The 25,362-nt window shown below is 43.6% G+C and overlaps 1 protein-coding gene across 5 annotated transcripts in view; it reads right to left on the reverse strand.

Moving 5' to 3' along the window:
• Positions 1–25,362, reverse strand: part of MTUS2 (microtubule associated scaffold protein 2) — a 310,760-nt gene that overhangs the window by 55,488 nt on the left and 229,910 nt on the right. For all 5 annotated transcript variants that reach the window (XM_069808064.1, XM_069808063.1, XM_069808065.1 and 2 more), the window contains 2 exons: positions 12,551–12,649; positions 7,256–7,464 (listed from right to left, as the gene is read on the reverse strand). In XM_069808064.1, the coding sequence (XP_069664165.1) occupies positions 7,256–7,464; positions 12,551–12,649 (308 nt within the window). The remainder of the gene's footprint in view (positions 1–7,255; positions 7,465–12,550; positions 12,650–25,362) is intronic.

Raw genomic sequence — 25,362 nt, forward strand, 5'->3', positions numbered from 1 at the left:
GGGCTTGGTCTCTGACACTGCAAAGGAAACAGAAGCTACGGGGAGAGAATAAAAATCCCTACTGACATCTCACAAGTGGAGTCCCCCGAGCACTCTTTTTTATTCCTTTTCCACTGTGCAGTCCCCGGTGGCCAATTGTTGGGTAGAGATAATTAGCCTTTGATTAACACCATTTTTACATATATATATGTGTGTGTGTGTGTATATATATATATATATGTATTTTTTTCACTTGTTCTACTTTTAACTCCAACTGAAAACATGTACAATTAGCACATTTGAGGCATCTCGTCTTGACGCAGAAGGAATAAGCAGCCTTTTTACTAAGCAACTAGTTCTTCACCTACCATTTTCCCAGCTATGGTCCCACCTGAATTTGCTCAAACATCAGCCTTTAGATTTCCCCTTAAAACTCTTCTGCAGAGCCTTTGTGCCTGCTCTGCAGCCTCAGGATTTCAGGCAGGGAGAGGAGTTTGCTGCTGCTCCCTTTCTGCCCCTCCAAATGCCATTACTCCTGCTGCTCACTGCCTGCTGCCCCAGGGGTGAGTTACTCACTCCCACTCCTTGCCCTGCAGGACAGGGTCTGAGAAAACCATGGTATTAGAGACAGAGTCAGCCCAGCAAGCTTCTGCCTCCTCTTTTTATTGCTTTCCTGGTTCTTCTCTCCTCCTCAGCCATATGGCAGTAGGGTACAAGCCCCGAGTAGGGAGACCCAGGCCAGACCCAGGAGAAGGGATGCACCTCAGAGGCAGAGGTTATCTCATTGCCCCATTTGCAGTGAGGAAGGAGCTTGTGCAAGCGAGTCCACATCACTTGAGTCCTGTGTTCAGTTTTGGGCCCCTCACTACAAGAAAGACACTGAGGTGCTGGAGCGTGTCTAGAGAAGGGCAACAAAACTGTTGAAGGGTCTGGAGCACAAGTCTTATGAGGAGCGGCTGAGGGAACTGGGGTTGTTTAGTCTGGAGAAAAGGAGGTTGAGGGGAGACCTTATCGCTCTCTACAACCACCTGAAAGGAGGGTGTAGTGAGGTGGGTGCTGGTCTCTTCTGTCAGGTAACAAGTGATAGGATGAGAGGAAATGGCCTCAAGTTGCACCAGGGGAGGTTTAGGTTGGATATTAGAAAAAATTTCTTTACTGAAAGGGTTGTCGGGCATTGGAACAGGCTGCCCAGGGAAGCAGTGGAGTCACCATCCCTGAAGGTGTTCAAAAACCACGTAGGTGTGACACTTCAGGACATGATTTAGTGGGCATGGTGGTGTTGGGTTGACAGTTGGACTCGATGATCTTAAAGGTCTTTTCCAACCTAAAAGATTCTATGATTCTATGATTCTATAATTCTATGATCACAGAGTAAATCCTGCTGTGGGACTTGCACTGCCCAGGAACACGCAGCTAAAATGTACGTACGGAGTGGGAGACTGCACCGGCTGACCCCAGTCCTGCCTCACACAGTGCCCGCCTCAGGAGCCATCAGCTGGCAATTTCTGTTTTCTCGCAATATCTGACATCCCCTATCATCTCCACTCCAGCCAGCTCACACCCCTACTCCCCTTATCACACCCCGATATCAGAGTGCATCACAAATATTAATTTTTTTTCCTCCACAGCACCCTCATGTGATGGCAGTTCCCTGGTGTCCCCATCTAACAGCTGGGCACTGAGGCACAGGGAAATTAAAAACATCCCTTAGATCCTGTGCTGGGTGAGAGGTGGGTTTTGCTGGCAGACCCAAAGGGTCAGAGCAGCAGAGCACTGAGCACCCAGAGGTGCTGCGTGAGCAGAAAATGAGGGACATGCTCAGCACAGAGGTGGGGAGCTTGCATGAAACCATCTTCCTACAGGCCCTGTGTAGCATCGTCTGGTAACATCCCGTTACCCAGAGGGTGAGGGGAAGGATATTCAGCTGCTTTAAGGTTTCTGTTCCTACAGCACCTTACCTTCTCACTGCCTGTCTTTTAGCATCCACAGCAAATAAGCAGGGGGCCTGCAGAAGGCAATTTCTTTCGGTTCACAAACCCTGATCCATTCCTTGGGCAGATGGACCATGTGTGAGCGCCTTGTGGGTCCCATAGCAGCCGCATTATAGAGCCTTCATTGCAACGCTTGCAAGTAAAGGAGCACTTTTTGATTCTTACTGCTGTTTTACTGTAACAAGTAGCCCCCAATACCAAATCTTGTGCATTTGTACTTAAAAAGCAGTTTAGAAAGCCATAAATTATGACAAAGCTGTTTGATGAGCCCCAAATGGATTTTTTTCCAGGATACAGAATGAAAAGATTGAGTTGTTCTGACTGCTCTGGTCTCCAGCAGGATCAAAGAAAAGACTGAACTTGCTAAATACAGGAAATCTAGCCAAGCCGTAATAATGATGAGGGAGAAGAGGAGTCGCACTTTTCTAAGGACTATTCTTGCGCCAAATTCTAACATGTTTGCAAGTGTTGGGAAAGTAGTACCCCTGAAAGCCAGGTCAGTCTTCCTGATGAGTGCTAGCTTCTTACAATTGTGCCACCACCACACACAAACTATAGATATATTTCTCCTAAACTCATTGTCAGAGACAGTTGTGAAAATAAACAAATTTCAGCTCAGCCTGAGATAAGCACTTGAAATGTTAGCCTAAATTATTGTTTTGGAGGCAACGGTGGGAAGTGCCAAGCAACTTATAACCAGTGCAACCAATTTTGCCTCTAACACAAGAGGTTATTAGCATTTGGACAAGGTAGCTACATGACACTGGGTGGCATATTGCCCATTCACAGGACAGAAAGTTACTCTGAAAAATACACACAAGCACACACATATCTCAGCTATTTGAACAGGGGAAAAGGTTTTCCTTGTCCATCCTAGATTTTGCAGGACACTGCTACATGTGTTTACTTGTCTGGAAGGTGTGTATTGTATACACACCCAAAACCCACCCACACTCAGGTGTAGAGACAAACACACACACAATGGTTACTAGCGATACGTCTTTCCCAACGTTGGTGGACGCGAAGCACTGGGATGCCATCAAGTACTGCAGTGCTGCCCCAACTTTTGTTCAGGGCATCTGTGTGGTTTCCCTATTCCCAGCAGATCTGATGGCACCCCCATGCTGGGACCTGTCCTGAGAAGTTTTTCCCCTGTGACAAAGACCTCAGCATGAGATCATGCTGCAAGTCTGGAAACCCATCCATGCCCAAGCAGAGTCCAGGACAGACTATCCCAACATAACCCTTTCCCTTACCCGCTCCCACCTTTGGGGTCTGCAGCCCAGAAAGGATCCCTTCCCCTCACATGCACTGTAGATCTGGAGTCCTCATTGGAAATTTCAGAGGCACAACTTGCTAACCGGACTCCGCTTTTCAGCTGTTTGGGCATGCGGTACTGGTAGAAAGGCATTAGCCCAGTTTCCAGGGCCTCGATGCAGTTTGGCCACAACAGTCCTCAGCACAAACACATCTGTTCTGAGTGTACTAGAGATATGAAAATGATTTTTTTTCCTCCCTGTTTATGTCCAGAAGGATCTACCCTCCAGAATTTGTCACTTTTGGCTACTCTCCTTTAGATGGCACTGTTACCACTTCCAAGAGGACTGCTGCTGGCCGCTTTGCTGAACAGGGCTGAAACTGGGCCAGGACTGTCATTATTACTGGGCTAACAGGCCAGAACAGGTCAGGAGTGACCCAAGCCAAGGGGAGCTGTTGGTGATATTTGCTCTAAAAAGTCTTCATGGTATCCTCTTCAAGGTATCACTCTAGGTCCTGCTAGTCGGTTTTTCACTTTGGAGTATTCCCCCTCACAGCACAAAGGTTGTATTGACATCATGAACATCCAACACTAAGGACAAACACAATCTACTCCTTTTCAGAAAAAGTTCGAAGTGGTTCCCAAAGTCAACAGGAGTCGTGTGTGCATATCTGACGGCCTTAACTAATTAATCTGCTAATTAAATAATAATGAGAACCCATGCTGTCCACAGTCACTACAATCATTACTTTTCATAACTAGCTAAATACTTATGTCAGAACCACTGCTTTAGATTTTTTTGTCCACTGCCTCAGTCATCACCTGCTTCAGTTGCCTAGGCTTTTTCCCAAGACAGCAAATTGGTTTAGCTGTCATTTAATGGGCCTGTATTAAGTACTGCTACACGTTGTGTACTCCTTGATGCCTATTAAATGAATCTTGCCTATTAAGAGCATTTTCAGCTGAGAATGAGAGATGATTCCAGGATACAATTCAGCACTGGTCTGGAACAGTCAGAAAACAAATCCAACAACACCCAAAGAAAATTGTCATGCAACCTCAAGGTTGCTATAGCAAATGCTTAAAATTGGAAAGCACTCAAAGAAATGGTTGATGTGGGCTAACACTCTTTATTACATATTGACACTCTCCTTCAGCTAAACATGTCTGTGGACCACTTGCATTGGTGCTTTCCCCAACGTTGGAGAGAGAACAGAAACTGTGTGAGCAAGACAAGAGAGCCATGGGCATGGGGAGACTCCTACCTGTGTGCAAAACACTGGTCCTTTGGTTGCTTTTAAGACTCAGTCCAGTCCTCACTGCCTGGGAACACATTCTCCAACAGAATTCGGCTCCAATTCAGAGAAAAATCTATGTTTTGGACGTTACTTTGGTGTGGTGTAAGGACAGAGAGAGACATACTAAAATAAGGCTATGAGTGACTATCAGCCCAAAGAGGGTCCCTAGCACCAAAGCAGGACTGGGCCCTCTGCTAAGCAGAGCAGAACTGCCAGCTGGACAAATCAACCCCAAACGTCTCTGGAATAAAGGCCCCACCTTGTTCCTGAAGGAGTATTATCCCCTTGCCAAACTGCAGTTCTACTCAGACCTCAACCATTTTGCCTGCAGGCTTCTCAGAAACAAACACACACAATTATTTTTATAATGGGAGAAGTTTCTTTTTCCATGCTGCCCTAACTCAAAGCCAGCCAACACAATTTTGCTCAAGCTTTCAAACAATAATGCCATCTCAGAAAACATCTACAGATTGTATTTTCGAATGACACTCAAAAACTTGGAAGTCTGTGTCTATGTTGCAAGACAACAGACTGTCCAGTTATGCAATTGCTTGAGTAGTCCCAGATGATCCCACTACATGTAGGCTCTCAATTTAAGCATCGAATTTAAAAGTGCAGTAGCCTTAGGCCTCCCTGGAGGCCTTAGTCAAGACAGGCAAGTACCTCAAGCAGAAATTCAGGTCTTTGGTGCTGTAAATAGTCTTCTGGAAGTGCTTACCTGCCTCCATTCACTAAACATGGAGCCTAAAGCAACTGTACTCAGAATGTAGGTACCACATCTAAGTGCCTAATGGATAACTGCTGGGCTCTTGCTGACTGTGCAGATCACCATCCAGGGAAGCTAGGGGTGTCTTTGCTGGGGGGGGGGGCCATGTTACAAGGCTCCCTGCAGCGAGCAGCAAACACAAGTGTCTTGCACTGCACTGGACAGTGATATGCATATATATATATATATATATATGTACTCCAGGGCGACCAGGCGAGCCCAGAAGGGACTGACACTCAGGCTGAACACAGGTATCTGAGTCCAGCAGTGGATCTGAAAAAAATCTACATGTAATCCTGCCCAAGCCTGAAGGTGCTTAGTATATTATGTTTTACCTCCAAGCCCTCCAGGCACTCAGAGGAGTATTACTGCAACCCCCCAGCTGGCAGCTGGCCTGATAGTGCAAAGGAGCTGGGAACATGGGGCACAGTTATGCCCAGCCAGGACTTGGAGAGGACTCTATTAAATAAAGTCCCTGAGGTGTTCCATTTAGGAGGCATTCTCAGGACAGATCTAACATGCACTAACAGGATGAAAGTCATCTCAAAGCTCAGCTGCAGCAGCTGTTCTCATTTAAAACATATCCAGAGGAGATGAAGGAGATATGCCCAAGCTTCCAGAATTCCTTCAGCAAATTATGAACGAGGCATGAGATGAAAAATCTCTCCCCAGTGGACAATGCATAGACAAAGCTGAGCAGACACCGCTCTGCCCCTTTTTGTTTCCCTCTGCTTTAATCACGGACACTCCACAGTCAGCTCAAAAAAAAAAGGCAAAAAAAAAGTTTCACAAATGCCCATCAAGCCCAGAAATGTCAAGACTAAAGAAAAAGAGGGGAAAAATCCCCTGGGAGGATATTTAAAATATTTAGTACTTTTTAAAAATTCCCTGTTTTTTCAGTTCAGTGAAGCTCCCCCTGGCAAGATCAGCTCCTATGTAGGGAAAAGTGTGAACTACGGTATTTGTTCAAAGGTAACCTTTCCCACCAATATGAAAAAATAACTGAATAAAGTATTTCAGAATTTGTAAAGACTGTTTGAATCTGAGTTTTGGTTTTTTGTTTTCTTTCTCCCATTTCATACTGAAAGTTTACTCTTGTCTCTTCCAAAACGAGACAAACAAGCAATCAAGGATATTAGCCAAATCTTGGGTCCTACTGCTGATGATCATCTGCCTGTTTTACAAAGTAGTTGGGATACCAGCTTAACCTGCGATGGTACAAAATACATGGGCATCAGGGGAACCAGGTCTGGACCTCAGAGCCCAGCTAGATCTCCCAGATCACTAAATGGCTTTTGAAACAAGCAATACCTACAAGTCCTTCATGGTTACTGTGGCTGTCTTTTAAACTTTACTCATTTTGTCTTGGGTTTAGTGAATAAATAAGCTTCTCCAATTATTGACGACATTTTCTTTATGTTCTCTATACCTGCTCAATGTAATCTGCTAAATGCTGAGATAATGTTATTCTAACATGTTCAGGAATTGGCACCTCTGTAACAGGGACCACTCTTCCTGATCTGTGGTGAACAGGAACAGTAGATAAGTGCTGTGAGAAAGCAAACCTTTTCCTTCATTCAGCACCTTTGGCTGACTAAATGCATGGATTGTTTTTGCATTTGTTCACAAGTATCAATATCTCAGTTACACTTTCCATTCCAGCTGTAGCGGTCAGGGACTGTGACTTCTAAGTTTCTGCATCTGCTTCACTCCTAAAGGCATCCTGAAAACCCTCTGTGCTTCTGACAAATGTTTCGGTCACAATTCTTCCTCTTCCAAGTTCCTGAACTTTGATTTTCAAATACATGGCATCAAATAATAATTCCCTCCTCATAATAACTGTTGCAAATAAATTACATGTTCCCAAGAACAAAGTTTCAATGACTGTGCAATAAATTTGGGCAAATGACTGGTGTAAAGGCAAAGTACCTTTCCAATGGTAAAAAATACCCATTGTACTTACCTGCCTGAAAAAGTGCTGTGTTGTTATAGCAAAGACATCAAAGCCACAGCTGGCCCTTTTAAGTTCATCTCGAATATTGCTTAATTGCTGGGACTGCTCATCACACTTTTCCTTCAACCTCTGAACGAACTGCTTTTCAGCGTCTCGACTCTCTCCTGGTTTGGGGGAGAATCCATTCTTTGGGGTGGCTGGCCTTTGCTTGGTATGTCCTACAAAGGAGAGAAGAAAAGATCATCAGGGTCACTTACTTCAGATACGTGCACAAGACTTTTATGTGTTTCTAAGGCCTTTGGGACTCAGCCTCATAAAAGAAAAAAGGTCTGCAGCATTCATACAGATCTGTAATGACTTTCAAAAAAAGCAAGGGCACAGCGAAATATGTTTCCCTAGGGGCCAAAGCTCAAAGCTTTGTAACAGTCATCTCACCTCAGGCTCTGAGCCTGAAGGTCTGCTATGAGTTCTGGAGAGCTCTCCTAAGAGTGTCTTACTGAGAACTGAGGTTGTTAGAGGAAGGATTCATCTCACCTATATTACACACCTACAAGAATAGAGGTCTGCATCTTGACATGTAATGCTGAACTCTCCTGAATGGCAGTGAGAGAAATGGGCACTTCCAGGTTGAGATTCACCTTATCCCATTGTGGATGTGGAAAACAGTTGGATGACATTTACACTCTACACACGATTTCTTTGGCCACTTGAATCCCAGGCTTGGTGACTTGACAGAGGTGCCAGATTTACTTTGCCTTTGCAAATTTCCTTTTGCCTTCAAATGGGACAACGTGGGGCTGGAGCTGTCCTTCCCTGAATGCAAACACAGCATGGGTTGCTTGCTATTGGGATATCACTATTTCTTTTTATCAACAATACTGCAGTCTACCTTGCTAGTTCCCCTTGCTCTCCCCTTTATAACACTTCTAACATTGCAGCACAAACCAGGTATGTATAGAAATGCCACCAGTAATGCTGACTGGTTACACCACTGGCTCTGCATGTCTTCTCCCTCTGCACCATCGGTCACACCAGATTCACTATATGGTCTGCCTGCAGAAACGGGTGCAGACAGGCTCTGGCTCCTCTGATGTGCTCCAAGTTGGCTTGAAGCAAGCCTAATCCTGTATAAAGATGTGAAACCACTAGTGAAGCTTGTCTTTAGGATATCAGCTCAAATACAGTGTCATATTCACATGAATGGCACGAGAACTAGAGCTTACTCATGATAAGCCACTTCAGGGAAGAGAAGTTTTCATCCTAAATTAAGTTCATATCCTGCTTGAGTCAACTATCTATTTCTCTGGATGTACTCAGTTACAAGGATGAAGCAAGAAGGGGTAGTGTTCTGGTAGTGTCAGGTTGCTCAAGCCACTGCTTGGACAATCTGTTTTGTCTTTATAGTCTTAGTTTTCTGAGAAAACTCCTCTGCAAATGTTTATGGTCAGCTGGGCAACACCTTTGCACAGCTTACTGATTCTTTTTGCTACCTTCAGTCTCTCCTCGGCTGATGCTTTTTAGCTCATTCCTGAATACTGGCCCGGAATCTCTGGTATTCTTCCTCAGCTCCTCCCACTAGTCTCAAGCTTTTAGTCTATGAGTGAGAGTCAGCAAGAAAGAGGGAGAAAACAGTCAGACGTTGGTCTGTATACAGATGAAAAACTAACATTTCTGTGTTAGCAGAAAGGGTTGGGTATGCAAGAATCTGAAAAAAAGGGTATCTTGTAGTTTTATAGTCTTGTAGTATACACTTCCTGAAAAAAAAATACAGAAACAATGTCTCCAACCAGTTCTCAGCAATGAATGTAACAGGGGACAGTATTCTGACCTTTCCCAAAAACCAGCAGAATCTTTCCACAGAGATGAGTCTGATGGTATGAGTTTGAGCCAATTTGTGAAGTAGAACATTGTTCCAGAGATAATTTTGGCAGATGTGCTTTAGATATTCTAGATCTTTAAGACTGTGGCCTGGGTGTGCAAATGGATCCTTACAGCAATTTTACTAGACCAGGCAGGGAAGAAGTGGCTTTGTCAGAGCAATACCCAGGAGCGTATTCCTACTTTTTCAGATCCCTAGTTTGTGTGGAGCCACTGGGAGAATATCTTCCAACTTGCTCCACTACGTTCTGGCTCCAGGCTAAGCTTACAGGGAGCCAGCTCCAGCAGAGAAGCTCCCTCATGTCTCCAGGTATCTCATGCTGCAACTGCAAAGAGCCACAAGTGCAAAACAGCTTTGAAACTTTTTGTCCCCATGACGTGCATTTGCAAAGAGGAATACCAGGTTTCACACGATATCAAGACTAACTTCATGATGTTGTAAGACCTAAATAATACAATATGGGATGTTAGAGCCGACTTTCTGTCATTCAGAGTTTGATCAGCATAGCTATTGCCCTCTATCCATTTTCATGTCAGTCAAAGCCTGTACACCTTTTTGTGCAGGAATGGTATTTTCTTACAGATTCTTTCATTCATTTAACGGGGCTCTTAACTGGGCAGTAGGTATTATCACAAAATAAGAAATTCATAAAAGCAACAGCCATAAATATCTGTCTTTTTAGTATAAAAATCTTGGGTTGTTTAGGCAGCATGGTGATGTTACAAGAGGAGGCATAGGGAGAAGTATAGGGGGAAGCCCTTGAAATCAGTCCAGTTTTAATTAAAACAGAAGCCCATTAGGTCATTTTGTCTTATATCTTTCTAGCTTCCTGTTCACTGGAACATTTGACGTGCACATCTCTATGTTGTCCTTGTCCGTAATTATAAGCTGTCCTTGTAAATTAAACTGTGCTATTCTCCTCAGGGATAAATCTGAATTTCTTGGTTCATTTGGGTCTGAAAAGCAGCTTACTAAGCTTATTCTGTCATTGATGGCTCTCTTCTGTTGCTCTGCACAAAACAGGGTATATATTAATGATGCTGGCCCTGATTCTGAATGTCCTTTTTGCTGATGGTGGGACCAGGGGGCAGACCCGCTATACGCTGAAAGCATTGAACCCCTTTGATCCGCTTCAAAACTCCCAGGTCCTTTTTTATCTACCTGAGTTTTTCAACTAAGGAGACATACCAAGTATATACTCATAATAAAGCCCATGGGGATTTAGATGGGGAATGCAATTTATTTGCCTTTTAGCTGTCCAGTTTCTGATACTTTGGTAAGGAAAGTGAGGAAATTACTTTGAGAGGATTGATAACAAGCAATCTGTAGAGTGATGCATGTCAGAAACAGATGGTACTGTCCTGCAGTGGGGTGGAAGGAGAGCACCTGCATCTATGTACACCTACTCCTATACAGAGATTTCAGGAATGCTATTGCATCAATAGATAAAATTGAGACTCCCTGCAAGACTCTGCATCTCGAAACTCCCTTTCAAGTCTTCAGGAGGACTGATCCAAATTCTAAAGATCAGATCCAAGGCCAAAAAAAAATTGTATGACAATTCAAACCCAGTGCTGATTAAAAGGAACTGCATGTGAGGAGGCCAGTAACAGAGGGAAAACAACCTAGAAACGGCACTCAGAAAGTTTAGAGCCTGTTCCATAGCCATGCATAGCTGTGGTGCAGTTACCTGGGGGACACAGGCTCTCTTATCACAAAGTGTAAATGCCACATGAGTTTGTGATCCTGATGGAGGAAAGGCTGTGCTACTGCCCCTTAGACCCAGCTCCATTCACTCCTTGTCTTGTTTAATGGCTGCTTGGATTATTTTGTGAAATTGTTAAATAGGTGAAAAGATTGTCTGTCTTTATTGCTCTGTTATTGCTGTTGTTATTTCAAAGAATGCTACAGGCTACTCTAAAAAAATAAATGAAGATGAGGTTTATTTTCCTACTTGACCCTTACAGTGATAAACAATTTTAGGTTGCCATAATTTCAGACAACCAAGTTTAAGAAATCCTAAATCAGCCTGATGGGGAGAGGGCAGTAACTCAACCTCTCATGAGAATGAAGAAACCTTTGAGGCCCCCTGAATTGGATATGCCAAAAATTTAAGCCTTGAAAATCATTAAGTCACCCATGGAAATGCAGGTCTCCTTAAGACAATACAAATACGCAGTACAAATATGCCTCTGTTTCATTTTGCTTTCTAATTCCAGTGGAAGCAAATCAGCTGTGCTGTAACACAACCAGTGCTGGTGCTTAAACTGGACTCCCACCATTATAAACACTGGTGAGCTGCTGGTCTGGCACTCTCTGCAACACATTTTTCTTTGGATCTCTCCTGGTGATTTCACCAGGTGCAAAATAGCCTGAAAATTATAGGATTCGAAGGACAGTGTTAAGTTCATCTTTTTACCCTAGTATCTTAGTAAGCAGAAGAATTCTGAGTCCTGTTGGTGCCTGGGAAGATTAAATTTAACCTTCCATTTTCTTGATTTTGCTGGTTGGGAAGGAGGAGAATAGGGATTGAGTTTAGTAAACATGAAGAGACTATTGATGCAAGTTATAGGACCTGAAGACCTGTTCTACATGTTTTATCTTTACCATCAAATGAAAAAACATGGGGTTCTACCCCCCATAATTATAACTCAAGTATCACGTAGCTGTAGAGATGACATTTAAATTATTTAAGTAGAGTCTGAAAAATGAGGTAACAGAAGAAAACTGCAAGCACAATGAAATCAGTGGGATTCATTTCAGAAGCGTTTAGAACAGCCAAAGGCCAGCCTTACAAAAGTCTTTAGGTACCTTATACATTTGTTAGTGTACGCTTAGTAGACAGAAATAGAAATAAGTTCTTTTCAGTTCAGTAAATAAACAAAGGTATCCTTTAGAAATGCTAAAACCATGTGTTTGTGCCCAGTGTTGAGGGGTAAGTTGACAATGCCCCAATAGCACTCTGAAGGTTATTTCTATAGATAATCCCTTTTCCAATTATGCATAAAAATAGCCCATGAAATTTAGTGCCTCTGCACAACAGCAAGAGTAGGTTCCGAGTAATATACTATCACTCCAGGTAATTGTCTGAGGTGTCTTTTATTTTACTATATCTATCTGTTCTCTTTTTATATAAGAAAATTATAACGATAAAAAAAAGTTTCTGTGCCCTTAAAGATGTAATAGCAACAACTATTTGTTTTCAAGGACAGATGATTGCACGGTTGTAACAAAAAAACCATAAGTCTATTCAGCTCATGCATTGGTGTCAAAGTCTGCTGTACTCACAGCCAGTTTAATGAACCTTCGACATAATCAATCTTCACTTAACAATGGTAGGTCTCAGATTTTGATGTGTTAACAAGAGATGCAAAATCGACAAGTTTAAATCCTCCCTGAAACAGTGCTTTTGGGTTCATAAATACCTGGTGAATGGAGCTTGGTGGCTGTTACCGCTGATCTCTTCGGGGATGAGACAGCTGGTCTGTTAGCATCCTGATCTTTTTGTACTTCTTTCTTCAGGCCTGTTTTAGAAAAAAAATAAAGGTAGAAAGAAACCAGTTTTATAATTCTGTTTGCAATTGTGCAGAACTATGTCATTAAGTTATGTGCCAGAGTGGCAAAATATAACTATTTCACCAATACATCTCCCGGGCTTTGCACAGAACGATGCTACAGAGTCCTTCTGTGTTGGATGTCAACCTGCCATTCTGCAAGCGTGACTGTGTGCGTGCGGCTGAGCTGACATGCCCGGCACTAAGGAACGTCAGAAGAAGGCCTTACACAGTATCTTGGTTCTCCAGCCATCTGCACAGTGACAAATGCATTAAGGCACAAACAGCTACAAAGGTAGCCCATCCTATCTGTTCTGAGCTCTATGTTCTCTCTTTAACTTGCTGTGCATCCTCAGCCAAGGATGCTGGAGGAGAAGCTAAGTAGGACTGTGCAAAGCTGACTTGAGCTACCTGCAGGGCCCTGCTCTATCAACTTTTTCCCCAGGTTAGGAAACTGCCTTTTCTGGCGACCAGCTTTCCCGAGAGGGTCCCATACAGGCAAGAGACAGGTTTCTGCAGAACCAGAAGCAGGCAGGGGGTGTCAGGGCCATGCTGGATGTGGCACCCCAGACAGAAGACTGGGTCCCTGCCTGTGCAGTAAGCCAGGCAGGGCCAGAGAGGTGCGGCACATTCAGTGCACGAACCTACAACACGCTGTGCCAACACAGGACACAACAGGGCCATACCATTGCCTTTACACCTTGTTCATGCTCATCTACGACCCAGGAATGTGCCAGGCTGCCCTCCCTCCTCTCCTCTCCTCTCTGTGTTCGTAGCTCTCCAGATTACTCCTGACCTCTGCATCTATCCTTTTTTCTGCAGCCACTACTTGTTCCCACTGACAGCATGATGCCCCACAGCTCTTGGGTTATGATCTCCAGAATCTCTGTGCTAGCCTTTCCTCTTCCTTTAATTTTTCAGTGGGAGGCAACTCAGTGTCTGTTATTATTCCTCCACCACTGGAGCTCCCTGGTTAGGGGCTCAGGATGGTCTGTCAGTTGTCCAAGCTCTGCAGTCACGGACTGCCTCTTGTACCAGGGAGATACAACTTCATCTGAAAGCCAGAGCGGCCACCCAAGCTCAGCTCACCCCTCCTGCCCACCCACAACTCCCATCAAAACAGCTGTGGGGACCATGCTGAGTGCAGTAACACGAAAGCCCTGCCCTGCTGGTTTGCCCATGGTGTGACAGTCACAGCCACAGGATTTCATGCAGAAAACGCTCACCAAGGAAGTAAGAAGGAAGAGCAAGAAAAAGCAAATCCCTGAGACATAACTGTATTTTCCTGTTTGCTTTCCTTTTTTACTGTTAGTGTTTGTTGGGGGTTGTATTTTAGCCTGCAGGGCTGTGTCACAGCCCCTGGATACACAGGAAAACCAGAGATTTAAGGCAAACCACTTGTCATAAAGGTAAAAACAATGTTTGCCTTATTAACTTTCACTTCTCTCATAAGTATGTTTATGGACGTCTGGTAGGAAAATGTCCCACAGAATCTGAAGTATCTGAAGCAGGAAAAGAAAACCGTATTTTCTTGGCGGTGCTTAAAAGACAGCGGCAGTCCAAAAGCTAACACTACCTTCCATTTTGCTTAATGCAAATGTGATCTGGCTATTTCAATAGTGGACAAAAGTGATAATTTTAGGTGGGGATCATAACCTTCAGGGACATTTACTGGATGACTAGTTTTCTGCCCTCTCCCAAGCCAGAGCTAGCCACAGCTGCAGTATCAGGCTTATTTTTGATGCATCATTCACCCTTCCACTTCTGTCTGCATCAGGACTTGCAAGCAGCGAGCTGCGGACGCAGCATTTGCCACGCACCAGAAGCCAAGCTTCATATTTTCTAGCACCGACTCTCAGCATTTGCTTGCAGAGTGCTTCTGCGAAGAGCACGTGCACATGCACAAGCTCTGTGTCTAAATATTTGCAGAAGGATGGCACAGGAGAAGGTCTAAGACCCTCTTTGACTCCCTCCCACTGTTCATAGGCAAATCGCACCATCAGTCATCAGGGGCTGGTAAAGACCGAACTCTTCTTCATACCTTTACTTTGGTCCATCTCCATTTTCTCTGCTGTTTCTAAATTGGACATGCTGAGGTTACGATTCTCCTTTGTGATCAATATTTTTCACAGTGAAGTGACTGAGGATATAAATTTCCTGTGTCTGCCACTTACTACACTGTACTTCACTACAGAGCAGGACATAAAATAAGTTTATGATGCCATTTCATTACTAAGGACCAAGCGTAAGCAACCTGAGATGGGAGCTGTGAGACAAAACCAGAGCTTGTTTCATAAAGTATAGTTTATATGGTTACAGACTCAAGCATTACTTTTTCATGGCAATGAGGCCTTGTTTTTTCTGTGGTTTTCAAAATAAAAATATGATGCACAAATGGGCCATATACCAAGCTCCTCTGTAAATTTCGCTATTGCAAATGTCAAACACAAACAATGGTAGGGAAAGTGTGTTTTCCTTATGCTTTCAGCAGTAACGAGGGGCATATAAATACTTAACTACTTTTGTTTTTGAGACATTTTCAATGAGGAACACCTAGGAAATTAGTTCAGCCTCTTAACCTTAAGCACAAAGCAAGGAACAATTCCCCAGTTAGAGCTCAGTTGAATGAAAACAGAGCAAAGAAGCAAAGAAGCCCAGCGAGCACCATCGATCTGCAGAGGGCAAGGCGAGGTCTGCGGAGAGCAGCGAGAGTCGCCCGTCGGGGACGGCTGCACCGGAGATGTCGTCCTCGGAAGGTGGGAGATCAACAGAGGCTGAAGCAGGTTGCGAGCAAAGGTGCAACTAGATATCTCGGCAAGGAGAGAAGAGTGGGGTTAATAACAAGGAGGGGAAACAAAGATAACTGCCCTCCTTCAGTTTAAAAGACTAGGAGAGGTCCTAAGGTCTGGTAGGGGCGGCGATGCAGCAACCGGGGAAGCGAGGAGGAGTTGGGTAGCAAGGGAAGAGCCGGTGCACAGCACAGCTTTGCTGAGAAGGGGCTGGGGAGAGGGGCACACGGAGCTAGGGATTATTCAACTTCTTAAGTAGAAGGGTCCTGGTGGCCTCTCTGTGGCCCTCCTCAGCGAAGAGGGATTTAGGAAGCGCGCAGAAAGCAAAAGAAAGGACAGTCCTGAGGTCCAAACCGTTACCGTTCTGCTAAGCTCATCACCCGCAGGGAAATCTGAGGGGAAGAGCCATCCCTGGCATCAGACCTCAAATAAGAGCTTGTGCTGAATGTTTTTCTAAAAATGGGGTTTGTTCTTTCTCTTCTCTTTTGAAACAACAGCTGTTAGTTGGTTAAAAGAGAAACATTGAGAAAACATGTTGATTTCAAGAGAAGTTGCCACAGGGAAAATTTATTTTTAAATGACAAGAGTTTGGGCTCCAAATTTGTCATTTCACAGAAATCTAGAATTTCAGGTTTATAAAAATCTGTAGGAGAGAGTTGGCGTGATGACGGGCATAATGCTGTACTGCAGGGTATGGCACAGCAGGAGGTTATACAGTTTGATCTTTTCTACCTCTGAGTGTACTAGAAGTAACTCAAAGGTTATAATATACATAAAAAGTTTGGTGCTCCACTGTAAGTCAGGAAACAAGACAAACATTTCAGTCATTATTAGGGGCCTGAATGCATACAAAACTTCAAATAATACTTTGACTGTCATATGTATTTTGAAATGTCAAAAGGTGTGTACAATCATAACATAATAAAAAATATGTAAAATACAATTACAAAAGGAAATGAAGTGCCACAAGTATATATTTCTTGAATCTGCACGCTGTTTTAATTTTGTTCTAAATTTGTCTTTTAAAACGTAAATTAAGTCTGACTTAGAACAAAATTTACTTCAAACTCTTAGTGTTATTGTCCACAGGCTGGAAATACGGAACTCCTATTAGCTCTGTGCTAAATGCCCGTACATTAGCTTTATTCCTGCTGGCTACATAATCAAGGCTCTTAGCACTGAGCCTCCCAGCAAAAGGCTCCTGGCGGAGCAGGAACCACCACTAACTTCCAGGCTTCCAGGAACAGCTTCCAAGGCTCTGCCAACCCCCTCGACTACAGGAGCTCATGAAGTGAGCAGTTGTCTTACCGGTAGCCAGGAATCAAAGCCACGAATGACTAATTTTTATATGAATTTACATTCCATTTAAGGTTACAAATCTCCCAATGTTTCCTCTCTTTTAAAAGATATAGTTGTATATAGAAATGGATATTTCAGGCCATGAGATAACTGTGAGCATAAATACTTGCTCATGTGTCGGGGAATGCAACGAGTCTACGGAATTCCTGACAGTTCGAGAACAGCGCGACCTTGAGCAGCTTGTAGTATATCCTTGAAGAGTCTGGAAAGATCCGAGAAGACCGGTACAAAAACAAGATAGTGATAAGAAGAACCGTCCTAACGAACTCACCAATCATGAATTGTTAGTTACTAACCAAACCAATCATATACTAACACATACTCTAAAGAAAGGTATAAAAAGGTGTGTTAGAACAATAAAGTAGCCATTTTGCATGACTTATTACTTGTCGTGTCCGTCTCTACCGCGACACTCATGTTTTCTACTAGTGTGGTTACAGCATTTGCTTTCAAAAAATGCATCCAAATGCACAGTTCTGTAAAGGTATTTACATTTCCTAATTAACACGCACAGCTTGCTTCAAACCAAACTGAAGGAGCAAAGGCAAAATCATTAGAAATACAAGGCGAAACACTCCAGACACATTAAATCATTCAGCAATCACTTGGAAAAACAGCAGACAAAGCCGCTTCTCCATTCCCCCATCATTGCTGAATGCTAGCCTAGGAACGAGACCTAAATACGCCTTATCTGAAACATCTTCTCAAGAGCTGATGCAGAATCAGCGCCTGTATTTGCCTGTACCTTTCTGAGTCTTTAAAAGCCAGTACAGTGGGATAGGCTTCAATTTGCTTTCCACTTCAGACTGAAAACATGCTAATAAATTAGGCCTTGAGTATTTATTTCAAAACAAATCCTAACATGCTGTAGACATCATTAACAATTCAATGGGACTGCCTGCATTCAGTTGGACTCCAGCTGTTCTCAGGCGTATTTTATAAGTTAACTAATCCAGTCTGCAAGTTTAAAAAACCCCAAGGAAGTGTTTTCAGTCACTCACAGACACAGAGAGCCACTTCGAGCTTTTTTCTGCCTTTCCCCCTGATACCCACGACTAGTCATGTCCTTGGTGAGTGATGACACACACATCCATGGACACATTGTTTGAGACAAAATGAGCAAAGCTGGAAATATGATGGATTCTGTAGAATAAGAGCAGTCTAATTCTCTCTAGAGACTCTGTGCTTCCTGTGATCTATGAGACACTGAAAGACTGTGAATAAATAAGTAGATGTAGAAGAAAGACTACGTATTTGTTGAAGTAGAAACTGCTAACGCTTGTGCTTTTCCCTTTGTGTTTGTTTCAAATTTAAAGTCAATCTGATAAGAAAAACAGAAGGACAAGGACTGTTTCATTGACTCATCTGAAAGTGATTGTTTTCTTTCTATATTAAAAAGAAAAGTCTCTTCAGCTGGTATTAAAAAAAAAACAAAGGAAAAAATAAACCTGACAAAACAAACCATTCTTTGGACTGAATAGAAAATCTCGGGGTAACTCAGAACATCCAACATTAGGTGCAAAGTTAAAACAGCTACTCCTTCTTTTCCTGTCATTTTACATGGATCTCATGGCATTTTATTGTCGCTTCCTCACACAGTTGTGCCATGGCATGTTTCAGAGTGACTCCCAGGACAGAGGCTGGAAAACTTGCAGTTGAACGTCTCACTTTCACCTGCAGCGTAGTGCTGCATATCCCTATGTTCAGTACAGGAACAACGTGAATGTAACCCAACACGTATTCACTATTCAGTTTTTAATGGAAAACGTTTGCAAAGGGGAACAAAGCGGCAGCAGACTCTTTCCCTTCATCCCTGCAAGACTACTGGTGCTCACTTTTCCGCCCTCAGCTGACCTTAGCTCATCCCTCTCCCTCCTGCTGAGGTTGTGTTGTCTGATTTTGCAGAAGCTGATTAAAAGAAGCACATTTTACACTGCAAGCTTGCTGGTGAGAGCTGTGATAATACTGGCTGCCTATTTTTCATCTTGACTGATTGTATTTAGCAGCCTGCCCTCTTACATATGATTTACTGGTACTTGTAAAAGCACAGGAATTGACTGGGTTAGTTTTTTGAACAATGCTTTTGATTGTCTTTAATTTAATGGGCTAAGTAGAAACAAGCTGCTCAAATGAATTCCTTATTGCTACTGTCATTGCACTCAAATTATGAGATTTCTTATGGGGAATAAGAGTCACTTGTCTGTGAGATAAACATTAAATAAGAATAATAACCAAGCTGAAATAGGTATGCCATAACACACACACGCCAAACACCACAACAAGGCAAAGAAAATATAAAATCCTTCAGCTCTCTAATTTCATAGACTGTTGGGTGGCAAGTCCAGCCCGGTGGACAGAGCTGAGGTCTGGAGCAAGCAGCAGGTCTGGAGATGCTCAGGCACAAACAAGGGAGCCCAGAGCTGCATCAGTATCCTGGAGGTGAACCAAAGTTTCAAAAGACAGCAGAGTTTAGAGATACCAAGCTGGATTTTTTGTGTGGGTTTCTATGTTCTGAGAGAAGGATGTGGCTGAACAAGAGCATAGAGGAAGCTGTATTACATGAAGAGAATAAAAACTACGCAGAGCTGGTCAGATGTAAACCACTTCTTAAATCCTTACACACAATGATTGAGCCATACTTTCTTTTTTCCTGAATCGCATGCAAGTCCTGTTGCCTTTGTGGGAGCCGTGTACCCAGTTCCCCTGTGCAGACCTACTCTTCAGCTACATGTTTCTGCTCATGAGCCACTCCTCCTGGATGTGCAAAAGAGGCCACAGCTCTACAAAACAACACATTGGTTGCTGTGCCTATGGTGGCACATCTATTCACCTGTGGGCCTAAAATGTTCGTAGCACACGGAATTGCACAATCAGCTTTGTCAGAAAGACCTCCGAAGCCCTCTGGTCCAGCCTCCTGCTCAGAGTGGGTCGCATTAGAGCAGGTTGCGCAGGGCTTTGTCCAGCTAAGTTATATGTATCCCTAATGATGGAGGATTCGCCACCTCTCTAAACGATCTGCTCTAGTGTTTGACCACCTTCACAGGCGATCAAATGATAACCACATTCACAGGTGGTCAAACAATGAGAACTTCCTCCATTCCGACTTGTGTTTGGTGTCTCTTACCCTGTCCCTGTGCACCTCTGAGAAGCATCTGACTTTGTTCTCTCTATATCTTCCCATTAGTTAACTGAAGACTGCGATAAGATCTCCCTTTGCCTTCTCTGAACAACCCCAGCTCTCCGAGCTTCTCCTCCTGACCTGTCCCGTCGTGTGCCCCAATCCCTTCACCATTCTGGTGGCCCTTTGCTGCTGTCATTCCAGTATGTCACACTGTCCTTGTCCTGGGATTCCAAAAACTGGACACAACTGTGAGCAGCCACACAAGTGCTGAATAAAGAGGTAGGACCACTGATGCTGCAGGCCACACTCTTGCTAATGTAGCCCACTATGCAGCAAGACTTTCTTGCTGCAAGGGCACATTGTAGGCTCAGGTTCAACTAGCTGTCTAGCAGGACCCCCAAACAGGGCTTTTCGGCAGAGCTGCTTCCCAGCCAGCTGGCCCCAGCCTCTCCTGTTGCACGGCGTTATTCCCTCAAGGGGCAAGACTTTGCGTTTGCCTTTTTGAACTTCAGGAGGTTCCTGCAGGCCCATTTCTCCAGCCTGGCAAGGTCCCTCTGAACTGCAGCCCTGCCCTCCAGCATATTGACCAATTCTCCCTGATTTGCTGTCATCTGGGAGCTTGCTGAGGGAGTGCTCTATCCCACTTTTCAGGTTTTTAATGAAGATGGTGAGAAGTATTTACCCGGTATCAATCCCTAATGGATGCCATAGTCTGCCAGCTGGGCTTTGTACCTCTGATCACAACACCCCGAGACCGATGGTCTAGCCAGTTTTCCACCCACCTCATTGTCCATCCAAGGTCTGCAGCAAGCTGAGATACTCTAGGACTTTTTCCCACACAATCACAGAAGAACCTGGGTATGAGAAGGCAATCGCAGGAAGAGGTTTCAGGCCACACTCATGCAGTTGAGTGACTACCAGCATGATTTTATGTGGGAAATACGTCACTTCCAGGCTCAATCTGTGCGAACCCCCTCCACAACTGGAAGCCTGGAGCAGATGAAACAAACGCTCGTGGCCAAGAAACAACCGAGGTCTAAAGCAATTTATAATCAACTGATTGCAGCACTGGGTGAATGCACTAGACTGCTTCCAGATCTAAGCAGGTATGCCTGTGTGGTGCTGTACTTTGTGATGCTCCAGACCTGCCAGCACCAGCTCAGGAATCGCTGCCTGTCTGAATCGCCTTTCCATTGCACAGCACAGACATGCTCTTCTTGGATTGCTAACTGCTGTGGTGTGTTATGCTGAGGTTTTGTTATGCATCCTGAAGGGCTCACCAGATACACCACTAACTGCACCATGTCAAACTGAAAGGTTTTGCCCAAGTTATGACAGAATTAGGTCCTGGTTTGATTTAGGATCTGAAATGTCCCGTGGTGAATATTAATCTAAGGGGTTTGTAAAACAAATCCCCTGTGAAGGTGGAAAGTTGTTAATCTGCTGTCTCTGAACATTGCCTTCTGCAGATATTCTCACATTTTCAGAGAAACTTAAAACAGCAAATTCAGTATATGTGTGCCTCAATTATCTATTTTTATCAACATCTGTGGAAAGAGGAAGCTTATATGTCTTTTCAGAGGTGGATCTTAGCTGCAAAGTTCCCGACGGAGAGCCACTTGCAGCTGTCTTTAAACAAAATATGAAACAATAATAGAAACAGTAAATATTAGTTAGGTTATCACTGTATTTCTCAAAGCAGCTAATGTGTTTAAGTGAAATTAAAGGACCTGTCTCACTTTTTCTAGTCAAGTATGTCTTTTCTCATTTTCTGTATGTTCACAGGCATGTAAATATGAAAGGGGTCTAATAACACACAAAAAAGGGCTGTGCAACACACTGAAACCTAATTAAGTGCAGTCTTTTCATAAACTAGTCAAAAGGCAATCAGTTCATGGCTTCAAAACAATTTGCATGACAATGATCTTCCACTGCTATTGTCCCATGCCAGAATTTTTTTTGATCATCTGAATCACTGCACAGCAGCAGCTATAGTCCATTTTCATTAAGTAAACATGTTTTATTCCCTGTAGTCCAATTTATTTGACAAGCACTTTTAGTGAAATATCAGGAGTATAATCTCTCTTGAGCAGTCGTCTTTTTTTTTTAAATGAGAATTTACAGCACAGGTGGTCTTCTCAGGTAACATCTAACACATGAAAGCTTTCATGTGACTTTTGTTGGTTATTTTCCAGTCATTAATATTGGTAGATATGCTCCTCTGTGAATTAACATACTATTCATACATAGTTAAAATGATGTAATCTCTGAAATACAAATTTAATTCTTCTGTCACCTGATACTGCACTCTTTCAGAGTTTATATTTAAATAACTGCCACCCTCTTTGTGAACTACTTTCTCCCCCTTTTACTTTCGTAAAATATGCTGTACACAATACAGGTAGTGTCTGCACTTTAACTGTAACTGTGGAGTGCTCTAAGCACTTCAATTTAGTAACTGCAATGTCTTGCCCAGGAGGTTGGACAGATGCAGTATGTGTTTATAAACATATAGGTAACATTAAGCCCTATAGCAATTACTACTAGGTGATTGCTAGGAGCATTATACATAGAATATCTATCATATCATTCTCCAAATACACAGAACTTATAGAAGGATTTATTGTGGTTTCCCTACTTTTCAAAAGCTTCACTATATGGCTGACTTCAGTAGCACTGCTCATGAGACAGCCTGGCCTTCTGACTTTGACTGAACAAGGCTGGTGACTTCTTCCTCAAATGCAAAATTCACCCCTAAGGTCACGTTACCAATTCACTTTTTCTTATGGGAAAATACGGCTCACTTTCCACATAGTGTTGGTTTGTGTTGTAAGGCTTTACTGCTGGACACAGGGACGTCCCCCCATCCACAAAGAGGGGCATGTGGTACGAAGACACGTTGTTTCACTCCCAGCTAAAAACTTCCATCCGTGGCAGAGACCAGCCCTCTCTCCTTGGTCACAGCCTCTGTGCAGTGTCTTGTCTCCTGCCGCAGGGCAAAAAAGGAACAGGAAATTGCGGTGGTTTAGTTCCTTCCAACCATGACTCCATGGTGGGTCTGGGCTACTGCCAGTTCAGCTATGGAGAAACTGGGCTGAGATGGAAGATAAACATGTGCCCCACCAATCATCCCTTTGCAGATGCTGTTCTCATGATCCAGCTGCAAATAAGAGGTAAGCAAGAAGCAGGCTCACAAGGCTGGGGCTGTCCTTCTCAGATGAGCCACCTCTTCTTTTTTCTTCCAAGGCTACCCCGGCAACCTGGAGCTGGATATCTTATACATTTATTAAAAAACTGTTGATGCTGCTAACCAGGAACATGATGAAATATGATTAGGATAAATCCATGTCCAGCTAAGACTTTCTGAGATGTATTGTTGACACTGAGTCCTCCCTTAAATACTCCTTAATACAGCATACAAATGAAAGCATATGTACTGGGAAGGTTGTGCTCTACAACCCTCCTCAAAACTTGCATCTGGGTCTCTTGTAACTGCATTCCGTTTGAGAACAAAGACTACCTTCAGTATAAGGGTATCCAAAATGGTCACTGGATATAAGATAAGCTGTAGTTTCATTCATTCAAGAACATCTTAAGTAATTTGTCTTTTCTGTTGTTCTGTCTTCCTACATCATGGTTGCTCTTCTGTTCTTTGGATTGTCTGTGCATGCAATTGCCTTTATGTGGTAGTTCAGAAGAACGTTAGAAATGTATTCATTCCACTGTTTTCAAGATAGTTCATCCCTTCAGCTTGCAGCACTGCTGAAGGTTCCTTTGGTGTTGCTGTTGCAGCAATGAGGCTGGCTGCCTCCCCAAAGCATGACATTCATCATCTTTATGACAAGCCAGTGTCAGTGACCCAAGGTGTGTGGGGGTGTGGATTAATTTTTAGTACAGCTTCAAACATTTTTGAAACACTGATTTTACCCCTCTGCTCCCTTACTGTTATCAATCTCCTGCCCTGTGATGTCCAGCAATAATGCCAGACTTGCCCAGCGTAAACTGGTAGCCTGTGCCAGTGATTGTTCTTTCCACTTTGCAACAGCACTCCAAGCAGACCTTTCACACTGTCTGTACATGCAGACTTTCAACCTTTACATCCTCTGTCTGCTGCAGGACATCCTTTTGGAGACTGGCCTTTTCAGCACACCCATGCACTTTCTCTGCCATATTTAAAATATGGTATCTGGCACAACTGTAAAGGGCTTTTGTTAGACACCATCGTTTGCCTGGGATCAGAAAGCCCAAAGCAATATGAGCACTTTACTGCCCTTTCTCCGCTTGCTTCATTTGATCTGTAGCATCTTCCTTCTGATTTAATAAAGAGTTCATTTTTAAAAAGATGGTTTTGTGCTCCATCATTTAAAAGATTTGCAAAACTGTCCAAAGGATACTTAAACAGAAGATTTTACATTCTATAGGGCTCCCTATCACATTAGGATCTACAGACAGCGTTCATATAGTATTGCAAGAGAGGCAGGGTTAGACTTGCTGAAAAACTTTGTCTTTATCATTGCTTTGATTTATTTCAGCCTTTGCTTCCATCAGATACTTAGCATTGTGAGGAACCGTGACACCGTTTTAATTAAAAAAAATCATGACTTGACCACAGATATATCTGCTGCTGCTACCTTGGCTCATATAAAAATTAAACCAGAGCATTGGACTAACGTAGTTTGCTTTGTTTCTGTCTATTGTGTATAATAACAGCAACTTCCTAAATTTGCCAGCTGTCCCTGTTCAGGTCTGTGTCTGACTGTTTCCATAACACAGCCAGCTACCCCAACTTTACATGTTTAGTTTCCTTCCAGAATAAAACAGGCAAGTTTTACCTCGCCTGACTGAGTCTCCCTATCAAGACTGGACTATAAATTCAGTGAGGTAGTGGAAATGGGCTCCATACACGGCCGCATCGAGTCTTTGCTGGTGCAAACAGAGGTGCCTTGCTGGGATGAGGCTGGATAGGCGACTGGAGCCCCTGACCCCCAGAGTGGGAGAGAGTAATTTCATACATGGCTCTAACATGTTCTGGCAGCATCCCTCCTGGCTCTCTGCTACTGTGGCTTGCATAAGCAAGCATGTGGGCAATTCCCATCACATCCCTGGTATGGAAAGGCCATGGTGGGCTGCTGGATTGAACCCTGCCTCCTGTTCTGCACACTGACAGCTTCCTGGCTGAGACAAAGCTTAGGAAACATGACAGAGTCAGACCAATGGCCTTGCAATTGGAGGAACAAACCCGACTGCTCTTCAGCACAAGCCTGAACGCTGCACGTCCTGCATAGGGCACACCTATACGGACCCACGCACCCGCAGACACGAGGACCGAACACCGCACTCTACACAGCCTGGAGGGAAGTAAATCCAATTCATAAGCTACACTGCTTTATCTCTGATGGGCCTATTAACTCAGA

This window comes from Haliaeetus albicilla, chromosome 20, assembly GCF_947461875.1.
Source record: "Haliaeetus albicilla chromosome 20, bHalAlb1.1, whole genome shotgun sequence".
Classification (NCBI taxonomy): Eukaryota; Metazoa; Chordata; class Aves; order Accipitriformes; family Accipitridae; genus Haliaeetus; species Haliaeetus albicilla.